Below are 16,510 nucleotides of genomic sequence, written 5' to 3'. Positions count from 1 at the left end.
AACAAGAAATAAATGCATAGAAACTTGTCAAAATTATAATCCAAACATGTCAAATTGCATTGACATCAGTAGCATTTTTGCTTTTATGTTTCCCTAAAGGGCGTGGCCTTGACGTTTTGCTAAGTACCAGTATGTGCCAGTCTGGTCTATCGGCATATGCAGCTAGTTAGCAGCAGGAATGTCAAATGAGCAGATGAAGTTAGTGAGCACTAGCACTTTGTTTATTTGTAAATGCTTGGGAAGTGCATGGTTAATAATTCCTGGCTGTAACGCTAAATATAGGTAAACCTATTTTTAATTACTTCAGTTAAGTCAGAAATGGGGTGAAGTGTTATGGAAAACTTTTGAAAATTCATTGGGGGAAAAAAGGTGTGGGAACCCTGGTGTTAGAATATGTCAATTTATGAATAAAGACGTACAAAAACATTAATTCAGGGCATGCAAAAGTAACAAATGTAACATATAAAAATAGGCAATTATATCTGATGTAGCTCGAGATGAAGCTCCTCGGACTGGTGATCCAACCTTCTTGTATTTTAGTTTAGTTCTTCTCATTTTAGTTACACCGAGGCACAGTCAAACTTTTGCATGACCATAGTTAGACTGCTTCATCTTCTGACATGTGCGTCTCTGTGCTGTCTAGCATCCCCGTTGCTTTTCCATCCTGCTCACCGTACTCCACAGCTGCATGGGTTTAGTTCTACCGCTGTGGCTCTCTGATCACAGGAACGCCTCATTGTGATATCTTCATTGTGACCTTGACGACTAAATGAAATGGACTGTGTAGAGTTTGAATGCCGCATGTATTCTAGTTCACAGATTAACCAACTGTTAAAGGAAAATGTGCTTATGATCGTTTCTCCAGCATCGCAAAAATTCCCAGTCGACTGTTAGTCTAACATGAATGCTTCAACCTTCATACTGAGATACAAGCTGTCACCAACAATGTTTACCTGACAACTGTACTGTGTGTGTGAGACAGTCCTGCAGGCTTCTCCTGTTCAGTTTCCAGTTTAGCACAAACCACTCCATTGTTAATGTCACTCTCAACTACTGACTTCATGTTTACTCCTCTCAATTTGTTTGTAAGAAGTCAGTGTGAACTCAGACTAGATCAGAGCTAAAAGAAAAGACAAAAGTTAAGGCTAGTTCAGACCTTTAGTTATGTCTTATGTATAGCGAGAGTGAGCAAGCTGTTTGAAATTAAGTGTTAAAAACTGCTTAGTGTCATTGACCTCCTGTCCTGATTTGTGACGCTGATCCACTTTGTGTTTTTCTAAAAACCAGGGATGAGCTGATCCAGATGAAACCTCTGAGTCGGACCAACGGCGGCCAGCCCTTCTCCTCCACTTCCTCCTGCTCCGCCCCTTCCTCCCCCTCTCACCCAGTCAGCGTGTCCGCCCGGCCCGGAGTGGCCTATCCCAGCTCGGCATTGGTGCAGAGTCCCGCCCACAAGCCTCAGGGTGGCGGGGTGAAGAAGGTAACGGGCGTTGGGGGCACCACCTACGAGATTTCTGTCTGAGTGGCAACCAGCCTCCTGCTTGACGACCAATGAGACGAAGAGGAGATACTGCCATCTCCTTCTGCCTTTTAGGGAGAGATTTGGATTTTTCATAATGCAACAAGCCACTGACTGACTGCAGACCTGGACATCTGAGGATGAGTTGAACCATTTTGTCCAGATCTCACTCCTCGCTGGCCGATTGACCGTGCAGATAAACTCTGCTGGACTGTCTGGCCTCCAGACATTCACTTCGATATCTCTGCTGGTAAAATGAGAAGACCTGCACTGACTTTCTGGCACTGGGCTATAAAAGACTACTTTTTCGGGATCTCACTGGACCAAACAGGAACCCCAGTTTGGCTCATTTCTGTGGGTTTTATCCTTACTGTAGCTCAGTAGGTAGCAGGAGGCACTGGCATTGTCAGGTCTGGGTGTTACATTATACAAGTATAGCAGCGCAAGGCATCACCACTGCCAGGGTGAGGAGTGTGATCCACACCGGGGTCACCGATGAGCTCTGGATTAGGGTTTGACGACTGCAGGTTTACAAAGGTTGGAATCAGCACTTTTGCACTGAAGCTGCATTTAGGTAAAAATTGGTGCAGATGTTTGATATTTTAACATTTCACCAGTTTCACTTTTAGAACATTAAAAAAAAAAAAAACACCATGATGATGATAATGATGGTTATAATAGTGAACACATTTATGCACAGTCTGTGGAACCCGATCAAAATCAAAGTAGAATCCATTTAAAGTTAAGGGCTTCCCATAGACAACCAGTTAAGTGTAAACTAAATGTGTGATCAGTCATATAAGATCAAGTCATAGCTCGTTTTTAAAGGAATACTTCCCCCGCAAAATGACCATTTGTATATCAGTTACTCACAGCGTTACCTTGAACTTATGAAGAAAACTGTTTTTCTCGCTTGCCTCCATGGGCAATGGAGAATCAAAAGGCAAACACTGTCGGTGAATTAAAGTAATTACGGTCAACATTTAACCACATCCATGCATGGAGCCAGGGTGCAGGGGCAGCAGGCCTAGCTCCAGACGTCCCTCTCTCCGGAAACACTTTCTAACTCCTCCTGAGGGATCCCGAGGCTTCTCAGGCCAGATGAGACACATAATCCCTCCAGTGTGTTCTGGCTTTACCGCTGGGTCTCCTACCAGTTGGATGTGCCTGGAAAACCTCTAATGGGAGATGCCAAGGTGGCATCCTGATCAGATGCCTGAACCACCTCAGCTGGCTCATTTCGACATGAAGAAGCAGCAGCTCTACTCCGAGCTCCCTCTGGATGTCCGAACTCCTTACCATATCTCTTACGCTGAACCCAGACACCTTACACAGAAACTCATTTCAGTCACATATATCCGTCTCATTCTATCAGTCACTACCCAGAACTCTTGACCATAGGTGAGGGCTGGAACATAGATGGACCGGTAAATTGAGAGCCTAACCTTACCTTTCGGCTCAGCTCCCTCGTCACTACGATGGTTTGACGCAGCACCTGAACAGCCAACCTGTATCAGCATATTTCTTTACAAACTCTCACACAACTCGTGCAATATAATCCAAGTCTCATTCATCCATTTGTATGCTCAGTACTTCCTCAACACATCCATTGCTCCATGCTAAAACATGGTTTAAAACACAGTAGTAGCTGAGTAGTGTGCCTGGACAGGTGTGTTTGAATTCTACTTGATGAAGCTCATATGCACTCAATGCTCAGGCACGCTCAGGGCACACTACTTGTTGGCGTTGTGTAACAATTTTAGCAAAAAAGCATGTGTTCGGGAAGTTCTGAGCACACAACTGGATCAGTGAGACTTGGATTATACTGCACGAGTTGTGTGAGAGTTTGTAAACAGATGTTTTATATAGTTTTGCTGTAAAACGCAATTCCTATTTACTTCAAGTCGTAAAGAGTGTTTGTCTTTTTTGGATTCTCCATTCCCGACTAAGACGTGCTAGAAAAAGTTTTCTTCACAAATTCAACGCGATGAGTAATTGGTATACAAATGATTATTTTGTAGGTGGAGTATTCCTTTAGTACAAATTATGACCCCAGTTGTCAGTTAAACCCTACTTTAAATAACAGCATCCACCAAATGGAGGGAGTCAGTGGACCAAGAACACAGGTGGTGTTTGTGTGATGCACGGAGTCAGTAACGCAGCCCAGGCAGAATCCCTGCAACCTGCTGTCACTCTCCTCGAGGCCGTCGTCTCATTCACAGCCTTCCAGTCAGCCAACACTCAAGCAATTATTAGGATCTATTCTGGACTTGTGACAATCTACCAGTGGCTGGAAGGAACACACATGAACTTTTCGATGGACGTCGCTGTGTGAATTGACTTGCCTTTTAATGGAGGGATGAAAAATGTGACATTGAGGAAAAAAAAAAAAGCTGATTCCCTGTTTTCTTTGATTCATTTATTGTTTTTTTTTCCTAGATGTGAATATGATTCCATGTTTGTACAGGATGATGTGATTTTAAATGTGGATTTTTTTTTTTTCTTTTCTTTTTTTAAGTGGCGTTCATACTGGACTGCAGCATGCACTACTATTACTACTAGCCACTATAGGCCACTGTGTTTGGCTGTGGACCATGTCTGTTTGAACAAAACAGGAAGTGAGGAAACTAAAGTGAACAAGGAAATCATGTTTTGGCCTTTTGTCGTTAATGGGGTCTTTAAGACAAAGTCGGCTTTTCTAGAAAATTCATTCCTCGAGCAATTGCCTTGAAAATGAAAGTGTTTTTTTTTTTTATGTCACCTATTTAATTTGAAATTGTTTTATATGAATTTATATGGAAATATAGCTATTGATAAATGGAACGTTTTTAAATATTGATGCGAAGGAGGGATTAAGATTTAAAACCATGTTAAAAAGATTAAAGCAGCCCTTCAGATTGATTTTGCTTGAAGCTCCACAGTTCAGTTACAAACTCTCAGACCAGACGCCTTATTTTTAAGATCTTCAGTTTTCAGTCAGTTACTTAAACAAACTCCACATGGAAATGATCTCTGTTCTATGATAGTGTTACGGCTTCAATAATAAGCCAGTGATCCCAATACTCCGTCTATTAACTTGTGTAAAATTCCTTCTGGTCTCCAAATAATTTTATTTTAGCTCCCTGGGAAATGGTTTTAGAATTACGCTAAAACATAAATGAGGCTCCTCGTCTGAGAAAATGTGTTAAATGGTTTAAAAAGAAGTTGTGATGATGATGTAGTGGACACTTGTAAAACAGTGCACCAAGTCTTTCTTTCCCCGCTATACATTAGCTGTCCATTTCTTGCTGAAGATTTCACATTCAAATTCAAAACACTTAGAGCATCAAATGTATCCGAGAGCTGTACAGGATCAAGTCCAACACTTTGTTGCACCAGTTAAACCTGGATTCAGCTGTGGAAAAAATCTACAGTGTTCACTAAGGGCCTTTTCACACCTGCAAGTCTGAGCCAAGGTTTGCGTTTTTGTTGAACTGAATATGTTTGATCCGGTTAGATTTGGTTTTAAATTGCAACAACTATTCATGACATACCTATGTCCTATGTGAGCTGCGTCCCCCTATACTTGACATTGATTACTTTGCACACAAGCCTATCCATGATCTCGTATCCCCTCCCTTTCATCCTCAAAAAATATTTAAAGATGTCTGAGTTTTTGTGAGTTTTTCCAACCAACTCTTTAGAAAGTCGTCCCCACCATCCAAAAAATGTTTTGACCCCAGAAACAAACCGAACTACAGTTCAGTTTGATCCAGACTGAGACCATCTCTCAAGGTTTGGCTGTTTGGTCCGGACCCTGGTCAAGAAGGTTTCACACCTGTAATTTTCAGATCAAACTGAAATCCCCAAAAGTCCGAACCCAACGAGGCAGGTGTGAGCGGGCCCTAAGTCTCACCTTGAAACTAATTACACCAGCCATTTTGTTTCATGGCTCCTACCTGTTAGCTGGAACGAGCTAACTGTTGCAACACATTGAAGGACAACGTGTTTATCAGTTGTTGGTTAGTGACGTTATGTAGTGCTTTGCAACTATGTCATCACTTTGTAATGACACAAGTGGGCCTAAGTATGACTTTTAACTTGTCACCTTTTTGGCCATGTTGTCTTAATGCAGTCTGGGACACAAACACAAGACCACATCACTCATGGTTGGAAATGATAGAACCAGTGATAGTAAAATAAATGAAGCACAGAGAGATCTAAACAGGAAGAGTATCCTGTAATGTGAGGACATGTCTTTGTTTGAATGGACGGTAGATGAAGACAGTGGGCTGTTGGTTAGCAAGCACAGCTTTGGCAGGCTTCTTTGCTTGTGTGTTTGATTTGGAGAGGGGAACAGATTGAAATCAGAGACATGACAAATATGTGTACTGTACAGCTTATTATGTGTGTGTGTGTATGTATGTGCGCGCGCATGTGGATGGATGGATGGATGGATGGATGGATGGATGGATGTGGTGCGGGACTGGAAGATTGATAATAAACTTAAAACAAAGAGGTGGAACATAGTTTCTTTTTTCACTTTCAAGGGTTTTCCAATATGACACAGCAGTGCACTGACAGATGAAGGTAATGCCTGCCATACACTTACAGACTTTGAAAATACTAAACTCTCTCACATATAAAGACAATGTGGGTTTTTACTGTGTAAGATTTTCCAAAGACTGAAGATCTTGCAGGGTCACTAAGTGACTTAGTGGGAGGAGACCAGTGGAATTAAGACGCAAACCATTACCAAGTCTTCTCACTAAGATAAGTGCCGGTTGGTGGATCAAACACACACGAAATTGAACACCGACTCTTGTTTATGTCACATCTCTTCCACTTTCTCCTCCTTTCCCACAGTACAAGAGAACCAACACTTGGTCGCATTCCTGTACCTCCCCAGAGCTCCCTCCATGTTCACTCTCTAACGCAAGGGTGTCAAACATACAGCCCACCAAAGGGTCCAATCCAGCCAAGTAGATGACTTGCACACCCAACGTTGATGCACGTGAAGGCTGAGACGTGTCAGGAGGAATTTAAATGACAATGAATCCTTTCTGTGGTCATATTAGAGATACTGAACATTGTGCAAAATATGTCAACCCTCAGCTTCAGTACAAAATAAATCTAGCAGGCTTCTATCTTAAAACAATGTGGGTGGAACCCTGCTGCTGAGGACTTCAGACTGTAAAATGGTTTCTAAGGCAGGGAATGACATAACCTGCTTCTTCACCAGCTTCCACTTTAGTGGGAAATCATGAACAAAATGCACATGTAATGAAAGTGAGTAGTAGACTGACTCAATGTGGAAAAACGTACAATCGAATTTGCACATATTCTTCAGCTATTGGTTGTTAACAATGTTGATATCCTTGAACTTCACTATTTGCACGAGCCAAGACTAGAAACGATAATATTGAACGTTTGATTTTGTATGAATGTCAAGAGGAAAAAAGACTGAGAAAAACACCTGTGTCCATGAAGATGAGGCCAGAATACTCAAGTCAGTCTTAAAATCGTGTTTTGGCTTTGTCATTATGGGGTACTGAGTGAGGGAAAGTTAAATGATTTTGGCACAAGACTGCAACATAACATGGGGTCTAAATACTTTGAGTGCACTGTATATACAGTTCACTGTGTAACCACATCAGTGTAACCTCCCTAGTACAAAGTAATCCAAAGACACAAACACTTGCACAACAAGTCTCAACTAAAGGTTTCCAAGAAGAGTGACTAATATTTATCTGAAGGAAAAAAAGCTGCACTGAAACGCCTCATGTGCACATTGTTTTATTGCATGAATAACAAAACAGGCCAGACCTTTGAGGTCTTTTCAGCAGATGTCTCCGTTCATGTACAGGAGCAAATATACATACAAGCCTTGGAATGCAGCTCAAATAAAATGCAACGTAAGGTCAAATCAATGTCACAAGGAGTGTACAGTACAAAACAAGTTTTAGTAATAACAGAATCATTAAAGAAATAAACTCACAGTGTCTTCAAAAAGCAAATTTAAACAGTATGTGTGCATATGTTTACCAGTTAACTACTACAAAGGAAAAAAAAGGTCAAAATCCTGATCAGGAATGTTCATAACGAGCAGGAAATAACGTTGGAAAATTAAACCAAATGCCACAAAAAACACTTGTTTAATCTTCGTCTCAGCATAAGAACAGTCAAAGAAACAAAATCTGGAAGTGTTTTGAAAGAAGAAAATGTGTCCCACGTTAGCCACGAAGGCATTGCTGAGAGCTGAAGACAGTCATGTTCATCTCTCTCTGAGAGGCACAGACACTGAATAAAAAAAGCAACAACACAAAGGAGAGCTGGAGTCTGTAAAATAAACTGAAATTGATGGAATGACCGTACTTGAGCTCGGTCTGTACATGAGCACACGTTCAGGTCCATAGGTATGCACAGGGATGCTGTCAAAGTATTGGTAAACTTGAGTAACACCAGTAGACTCATGCAGATGCGTTGATGTTAAACAAGCGCTCCTGTATTGTATTTCTCTCTCAAACCAAAACTACCAGGAACCTGAATGTACCGTTTAACACTGCAAAGGAATTCTATGTCAAAACAGCCACTGAGTTATAACTTAGTTTACATAAATTTACAGTTATTCATAGAATGATTTTTAAAAAATCTAATCTACTCTAATTTAATTTAATTAGTTGCATAAAAAATCTAAAACAACAAAGAGGCATCACATTCACTGCTCCCTTTCTGTTCATTAGTAGGAACCGACTCCTAGATTAGCAGTCACTCAGACTTCACAGCTTTAACCATCAGAAATGTGCAGTGTAGACTCTAATAACCCTGCACAGCACATTTCCAGGCCTTACACTGATACACTGGGCTGGTTTTAGCATTACAACCTCCTCAAAAAGCTGGTTTACTGCATCCCAGTTCGCTCCTCTGCTAAAGTCTACACTTGTTCTCTTTGTTCTGTTATAGAGGGGAAACCGACTGAGGTCACTGCAGCTGCCCCAGTGTTGAATTATTGGGTTTAACAGGGTTTAGTGTTAAATGGTGCCGGGGAGAGGCAGACGTACTGAGGTTGTTTCATTCTCACGATGATCCACAGCAATACCAGCCCTGTTCTGGTTCACGAGTGAACAAACTGAACACTTTGAAGAGGAGAGGGAAGAAGAGGTGGTGGAGGAGGAGGAGGAGGAGGAGGAGGAGGAGGAGGAGCTGACCTGGACCCACCAGTTCCATCCAGGAGTGAAAGCTGAGTGATTCAAACCATCTTATTTGTCCTTCTTGGATTCAGACTCCACCTCCTCTGCGCCGGCTCCTTGCTGCTCGGGCTCGTCCTCCTCGGGGACTGGTGGGAACTGGGATTGGCTGACCTTGTCTCCTTTGGTCTTGTTGAGCTTCTTGGATTTCTGGTAGAGTTCATTCAGGTTGAACTCTCGGATGATGTTCTCCTGGTGGGGAGAGACAGAGACTGTTATTGATGGGAGTTAATTTGAATATGACCCTTTAAGTGCTAAAAAATCTAATCTGTCCAGTATTTGGCATGAACACAACACCTTTAGGAGAAAACACTTGATGGGAAAAGCTGATATTAAGGTGTAAACTGCAACTATTACTGTCGACATAAGCCCTGTATTTTCTAATTAACAGTCACAGATCTGCAGTGCACTGTCCAGTCTCACCTCAGTGAAGCTCCAGGATACGGCTCTGCCCTTCTTGTCTACCTGAGGGCGCCGCATCACCTCCTTCCCTCCCTGAAACAGCACTAAGGAGGGAAGCTGCTTGGAAAGTGGGGACGTAGACACCTTATACCTACAGAGCAAAATGAAATCCATACAAGACATATTCAAATGTCTAGTCAGTCGTCACTGACAAAATAATGCCCATCAATGCATGACACAAACTTCTTTAAGAGTAATTAAACCCCAGAAAATTAATTACTCTTTAAAGACAAAAGAGAATTTACAAAAAGAAATAAAATTCCTTACTTTTTGGAGACCTCTCCGTAACGTCCGATGTCCACTTTACCAAACTTGAGACCAGAACAGTTATACCTGAAAACACAAGAACGAAAAAGAAACTTAAACTACTTTTGTTAATGTCACCGAGTGTACTTTCTACTTCTACTGAGTGGGTTGACGGAGTCTTACTTGAGGGACAGATCAGCATAGACAGAAGCAAAGGACTGGCACTCTGGAGACCAGTTAGCGAAAAACTCAACGATCCACGTCACACGAGTGTCTCTGTCCAGCTCGTCCTGGACACACAAGCAGTTTTGATTTATGATTAAAAAGAAATTGTACAGATATTTTTTCCTGGTAATGGACAAACTGCTACTGCATATTCTACCATTATTACTCACGTCAATGGTTTTGTCGCTGAAGTACTTGATGTACTCTGGTCCCATGTAAAGAGGAGGCTTACAGGTCATCAAAAACACTGAAATAACAATGGAGGATACGGTTGGTAACTGCTATAAAAATAAGGTTTATTAATATTTACTAAAACTATCACTACATCCACACTAAAGCACATGAGTCTTTGAAAAAATATCAGGGTCCTCCTCCCAATCCAGTCCTCCATTCTAACACCATTTGCTGGAATTTACCACAGGTCACGGGAAAAAAAACAATCAGAGCTGAGGAGTCTTCAATGCATCTGAGAATTGTGTCAATTACAGCTCATGAACTGTGGTCAAACTATCAAACCAGGCGGCGCTGATCAAATATGAATCAAGATTCTGTAACTGCATTGCCTGTTTCTCACCTCAAATATTTACAGAAACATCTTTTGTGTACTGTTTAGCTGTAAAATGATAACGTTTGCTCCAGCCGGTGGGTGGTGCTTAATTTACTGTTCGACCAATTCCAACATGGCAGGTGGGTCCCAAACTTTCTCATTTGTTTTACCCAGAAATGACCTAGAAATAAAATTAAGACTAAATAACTCGCGCAAATCTTCTTTTTTGTGGGTCATCTACCCGACCTGATGCGGGACTCTGTTCAGGCTTTGATACACACACAATACTTGTAAGTAGAAACAGTCACTGTTGGTTTTGGTCTTTTAAATTGGATTTATTAACAATAAGAAAAATGTACCTATCATGTCACCAAACTTTAATCCACATCTGACAAATCACGCCAGACCCTAGTTTTTGACATTTGAATTCACACAACAGGAAAACAGAAGTGTCAGCTGATGTATGCGTGTAAAAGTTGGACTGACCTATGCAAAGTGTCAGGTAGAGCAGTCCCATCCTGATGTCCAGTCTGAAGAACAGGATGACGTTGGCCACTTTGCTGAACAGGATGATGTTGCCCACATGCTGCTCCACAGTTACTGACATAAAAAAGCAAAAAAAAAAATGTGTTTCATATCTGACTATAAGAGAATCATGCTCTGCCCAGGAATTAATTCAGAACCAAACCAAAAACACAACATTTACTCACTCGCTCGTCTGTTCTTCATCATGACGATGGCGCTGAGGAACATGAGGATCTCCACCTCCCTCTGAGAACACAAACATGACTTGTCTTAACTACAGCCAGCTGTGTTAACCAGTCTGTTTATATTGACAGCATTTAGGTCACTGTAGGACACCATGATATCAGACTACCTATTAATTTTACATTTTGTGACAGCGTATTTAATTGTCTAATGTGTGAGCCTGGTGACAGGGAGCTTGGAGGCAATATCTCCTTGCTGATATATTATATTAATACTGAAAAATGCTGTATATATTTAAATCAGCTGTGGGTTGCAGGCATTAAAGAAGAAAAAAACACCTAATACAAACTTACAGTACACTCAACAGAGCACGGATGCAGGAAGTTTGAAGGGAGACCTTCAGAGTTGCAGCAGGTGTGCTTACAATAACAGGCAAGCATCTCCCTGGGCCTTCAATGAGCTACAGTGTTAATGAGACAATACTATATCAAGCCCAGGTTTCTGCAGCATAACATGTTAGATCCTCCGGTCAATGCTCTCTTAATCTATAAATGAGTTTTAAGACATTTTGCTTGTCAAGGCAGATTCATGTTATAGAGTGAGATAACCGACTTTTGACAGTTAAGTGAGGATACACTGTGAAATTCGGCAAACAGTAAATACACGACTTGGCTTTTGTTTTTATGAAAAACCTTGATACCTATACTCTCCTGCGCTGTGTCTCCTTGTACTCCTGTTGCTTATTGACGATGGAGAACGTCAGTAATTTCGCTAACGTTAGCTAGCTAATACTAAAAGGCGTACCGTTACTGTGACTAGCCTTAAGTTATTTCTGTATTTAAATAACCGCTGGTTTTAGAGTCCAAGTGTGCCGTATTTAATATAAATACCTTAGCTAATTAAAGTGACTTTTAAATTACGTTTTGACATTTGTTATCTCAGCCAATGAGCAAAACAGTATAAATGTACAGTTTCTTGACCGTGGTTTGGCCTATCATTCCCTCCCTATAGCTAAGAGCAGCTAATGTCACCTAGCCTTTGCTGTCATCCTGCCCAGCGATCCACTGACCAGCTAGCTAACGTTGGCTAATCGATACAAAACCCTTGACCAGCAATTTGTGACTTTCTAGCATTTTCTACGGACCCAGTCGAAGTCGCAGGAGTTGCCGTCCTCTCGCTGTGTGGAAAGGTGGTCGCAGATGCCAGGCGTCTTGCGGACAGCTAGAAAGGCTATGGACATGAAGAGAGAAGCTACATAGTAGGGCTTCAGCAACCATTTGTACACCTGCGGCAGGTGGTACAAGAAAGCAAATAACGGCGTTAGCAGAGCCATTTTCTATTAAACTGTCGCACTACAACTAACACCGGTAATGAACCTCGAAAGATCCGAGGTAGCCAGTGATGAGGCAGTTAGCTCGCTATGAATGGCTCACCGTTAGCTAGCTTAGCGTTGGACGGGGTGAAAGTAGCCGGAAATACAACTTCCGGTTTAGATGTTAAAAGTAAAACACATTTATGATTATATGGCCCGCACCGTGTGACTTTGAAATGTGTTTTATCGTATGTCTAAGTGTATTTGAAGTGAATACAATATAGCTATACATAATTGATACATTTTTGTAATTCTTTACACCCACGGGCGCGTTTTGTCACTCATCTTCACATACATACGCTTTTAATGTGAAGGTGAATGACATAACATCCGGTATAACTGTGATTAACTCTTGGTAGCTTGCTTTGACTTTGCAGTTTGCGGTCGGCTAAATTGTATAGAAAACCTGATTTAAAGGGGCGGAAAGAGGTGCGGAGGTCAATCAGGACGAATGTGCTATAACGGGCGCTGATTGGTCAGCGCAGAGAACAGGTCGCTGCTGATTGGTCAATTGTGATATAATGAAATACCTGCCCCATTGCAAGCGTGATTAGAATTTGACATCAAGGGTTTGAGGACAGATTTAATTTAAGGTAAGGTGTATTTTAGTTAATTTGGGGGGAAACGGAGAAAAATGAATCAGAGATAATAACCAGGTTTATTTGTGATAAAATTAGCCTACCTGTGATGAATGTAGGAGTGAAGTTCACCTGTATATGTTGCCTGCATTACATTGGTGACATCATCTTTTGTCTTCACAGTTATGTTTTTAAACATGAGAGTGTAGATCCTGTGATCATGTGATGCCCTATGAATACCATGAGAGAGGACAATAACTCTCTTAAACTTTGGCTACCAGTATGCCCCATGACACACGGCCCCTAAAAGCCCGGCATATTGGAGAAAATGTTACGCCCTGGCCCAGGAAGAGAAATAAGACGATGAGAATTTTTTTTTAGTGTAAATGTGGTTAAGCATAGTAGATAATAAAAACCCAAATCCATAGGTCTGTCTTACAAATCAGGATTATAAAGATATATGCCTTTGACACAGACTTTAACATTGTATAAGAGGACTCAACATAGACACCTGTCCTTTTAGACACCTTTGAGAGACAGGCACTCAGGCCAGCCTTCAGGAATTAAGGGGAAAAGGGCCAAATTTTCCAAATTAGGGCCCCTCATCCACACCCACTCCAGTACCTACTCATCAAATGGTTTCACCACAGTGAAATGGTTACTATGAGGACAAACATCATCACACAGGATTACAGCTGAGCTCATTGAATCCACAGGAGTCTTACTTTAGTCATACCTGATTCATGCCATTCCAAGGCTATTTAGGGAACCCCAGTATGCAGATATGTTGTGTGAGGTCTTTGGCCTTCAGACAACAATATCGTCAGTCACTAGGGAGTCATTTCAACTGCAGTATAAGTAGAATCCCATGTCTCAAGTTGGAATTGGACTGTATTTTCCTTAAGAATGTTTAGTTTGATGTAAAACCAAGTGAAAACCTCCATCATGAGGTGTGGGTGACTTCAAACGCAACGTGGGAGTGCATCTATTTCTTATCCCAGTTTTCCCATCTCACTTGAATGCAGCACAAGCATGTAGTAGGAACATCTCTGCTGTTTGCTTTGTAGTGACATCACCCTGCGTGATTCATCCGGATATTATGTTGATTTTGAGTTCATGAGGTCATCGCCTACATGTGTGGATTTCACAAAGAACAGTGTCACGACAGCTAGTAATGTTTTCACCTCATGAGTCTTTGTGTGTGTGTGTGTGTGTGTGTGTGTGTGTGTGTGTGCCCCATCATAGCAAAATGTGGTCCTGGTGACACCAATTTTAACTACCACAGAAGCCATTTTGAGTATTTTGATAGGTGTTTATGCGTCTGTCCGTCTGTCTGTGGACACATTTTGTCAACGTGATAACGTTTCAACTCCGCAGGATGAAGTCATGAAACTTTACAGGTGTGTAGTTGAGATCAAAATGAAGACTGAGTTTAAATTTGAGCGTGGTCCAAGCAAGGGGGCCAGAGGTGAAGGGGCATTTGGCTGACTTACTATACACCTCTGGTCAGCATTCCCTTTAAGTCATGGATCGCTGTGTCCCACATCGAATGATCCCATCACAAGATGGTTTCTTTTTGTAGTTTTTTTTTTGTCTAAGCTTTTGAATTAGCAGCTACGTCTGTCCATGTCTCCATGTTTACATTCATATTAAACATGGGTGGCATAAATCTAAATTATCAGGCTATATAAAACAAAAAGGAGTCATGGTAGCTTTAGCAACATCAGCTTTTAGTTCCTAAACATGTATGTTTTCTTTACGGTGCATTATGTTTCTGTTATCTGTCACTTCTGAGTTATTATGCGCCCCACAATGACCTATATCAAGGCCGTATGGGGTCAGTATTGTGGGGACCAAATCTGGTCATAAGCAGCCAGGTGGAATCCATGCTGTGCATCATATATGTATACATATAAATATATATGTAGATGCCACCTCCCCCCAGTATTGTAAGTGATCTAATCTATTGCTCCTCGAGATGAAACCAAACCATGATGTCATACTTGCAGCCATGTAATCAACCAACACTGACATCACTTTTAACCCTTAATTATTTTGGCAGGAATTTGTTTAATGGGATTATAAAATGCCATAATAACTACATTCCCCCTGATATTACAGCATTTTATCAAACATATTAGGTCTATATATATTTTCATATGCTAAAATTAAATGGCAACATGCATGTATTTGATGGTGTAGTAGCATTGCTCCATTGTTAAAGGAGAGCTTGAGTACATCCAGGCTGAATAGAGGCTGGTGTGCTGCACTGTGCAGTGCTGTGGGTCCGTGTGGTATGGATGTATACATCATGGTGCAGAGTGCCTTCATCACTTCCTCCAGCGTCACAGCAAAAAACATGTCAGTAGCACACAGCAGGAGGAGGAGGAGTAGGAGTAGGAGGAGGAGGAGGGGGACCACATGAAGATGATCTATCCTTTCTTTTCACCTATTATATGTTGAAATTATTTTCTTCAATTATGTTTCGTTATTGTTACCAGTACAGTGTATCTGCTTCAACATTATCATTGTTATCATTATTGTTATAATAGTTTTAAATATAATTTTTATTTATTTATTTTAATCAAAATGTGTGTCACTGCCAGTGCGCCACTTCCGGTTCAGTGACTGGTCTGGGATCGGTTTTTGTTATAAATCTCTGGTCTTCCAGTCTTGAGGTCAGACAGAAGAAACCGATTCCAGATCAGCTGTTTGGGTTTCAGTCCTCTCATCTGCTCCAATCAGAACCGTGTGCCAGTTGTCAAGCTCCACAGAGTTAGAGTGAAACATACAGGAAGTTCAACTCTGTCTTCGATATAAAAGTCTTACAGGGATGAAACGTTAAATAAAAATGAACATAAAAGAACAATATTATTAAATTATTTATATTTATTTCAAATCAAGACATAATTTTCATACAGCCACTCCTGCTCAACTCTTGTCTGCGTTTAAGTATAATTATTATAAGGCAACTTTGGGTTGAAATAAGGCTGCTTGGTCAAAGCCTATCAAATTATCGTCCTATATTTAATTAACTGTATACTATATGTACTTTTCCTGTTGCTATCAACGCAATAAACCAGCCTTTTTTTTAACATACATTTTGTTTAGCCTGCATAATTGTCAATCTGTTCTCATTTAAAACTTGCATTCTCTTCAGACTAAAAATATACTCTGGTGTTGTAAGAAAAACATGAAATTATTCCCCACATAAAGTTGAACTTAATAGTGAATTCATAAGATGTAATCAATGTGTTCACTTTTTTTTTTTTTTTTTTTTTTTTTTTTACATTGTGTCACAAGTTAAAAATTCAAATAGCCATCATCAAATTTGGCTAAAGCTTTCATTTATTCACACAGAAATGGATGAAAATGTGATCGTTTTTTTATGTGTGGACAAATTGATCTTTGAAATATGGGCACCCTTCACATCTGAGTTTATTTATACACCCTTAATAGCTTTAAAAAAATATGAAATAGTTCTCTAAACAAGGCCATGCTTCTATAATTTTCTTTGACACAGCTAAACAGAACTGTATAAATAATGCACAATAAAATGGATTATTTCAAAACAAGACATAATTTATATACAGTCACTCTTTCTCAACTCTTGTCTGCACAATTGTT

General features: G+C 40.7%; 2 protein-coding genes across 3 annotated transcripts in view; one reads left to right on the top strand and one right to left on the bottom strand.

The window, feature by feature from the left end:
- Positions 1-6,022, top strand: part of zdhhc5a (zinc finger DHHC-type palmitoyltransferase 5a) — a 33,090-nt gene extending 27,068 nt beyond the window's left edge. The window contains exon 12 of one of the 2 annotated variants that reach the window (XR_007569892.1): positions 1,288-1,425. Coding sequence is in view for 1 of the 2 variants with exons in the window: in XM_050043520.1 (XP_049899477.1) it covers positions 1,288-1,522 (235 nt within the window). In the remaining variant the exon portion in view is untranslated. Of the gene's footprint in view, positions 1-1,287 lie in introns of both variants that reach the window. The other variant, XM_050043520.1, reaches the window with a different exon arrangement.
- A 1,256-nt stretch (positions 6,023-7,278) lies between these two features.
- Positions 7,279-12,399, bottom strand: tmx2b (thioredoxin-related transmembrane protein 2b). Its single transcript, XM_050043521.1, has 8 exons — positions 12,078-12,399; positions 10,936-10,996; positions 10,712-10,825; positions 9,849-9,925; positions 9,637-9,743; positions 9,475-9,540; positions 9,169-9,298; positions 7,279-8,937 (listed from the first exon to the last, which is right to left on the bottom strand). Exons 1-8 carry the CDS (start codon positions 12,264-12,266, stop codon positions 8,758-8,760), a joined length of 924 nt encoding a protein of 307 aa, XP_049899478.1. The 5' UTR covers positions 12,267-12,399; the 3' UTR covers positions 7,279-8,757.
- Between the last annotated feature and the right edge of the window lie 4,111 nt (positions 12,400-16,510).

This window comes from Epinephelus moara, chromosome 5 (assembly GCF_006386435.1).
Source record: "Epinephelus moara isolate mb chromosome 5, YSFRI_EMoa_1.0, whole genome shotgun sequence".
Lineage (NCBI taxonomy): Eukaryota > Metazoa > Chordata > Actinopteri > Perciformes > Serranidae > Epinephelus > Epinephelus moara.
Note: the sequence above shows the minus strand (reverse complement) of the source record. Positions and strands in the feature narration are given on the sequence as shown.

Bases quoted from the DNA above. Each gene is read 5' to 3' on its own strand.
- tmx2b (XM_050043521.1), bottom strand. From the start codon at position 12,266: ATGGCTCTGCTAACGCCGTTATTTGCTTTCTTGTACCACCTGCCGCAG. The intron at 10,826-10,935 runs GTGAGTAAATGT...TTTTTATGTCAG, and splicing joins GATGAAGAACAGACGAGCGA to TAACTGTGGAGCAGCATGTG. The intron at 9,541-9,636 runs GTAAGACTCCGT...TTGTGTTTTCAG, and splicing joins TATGCTGATCTGTCCCTCAA to GTATAACTGTTCTGGTCTCA.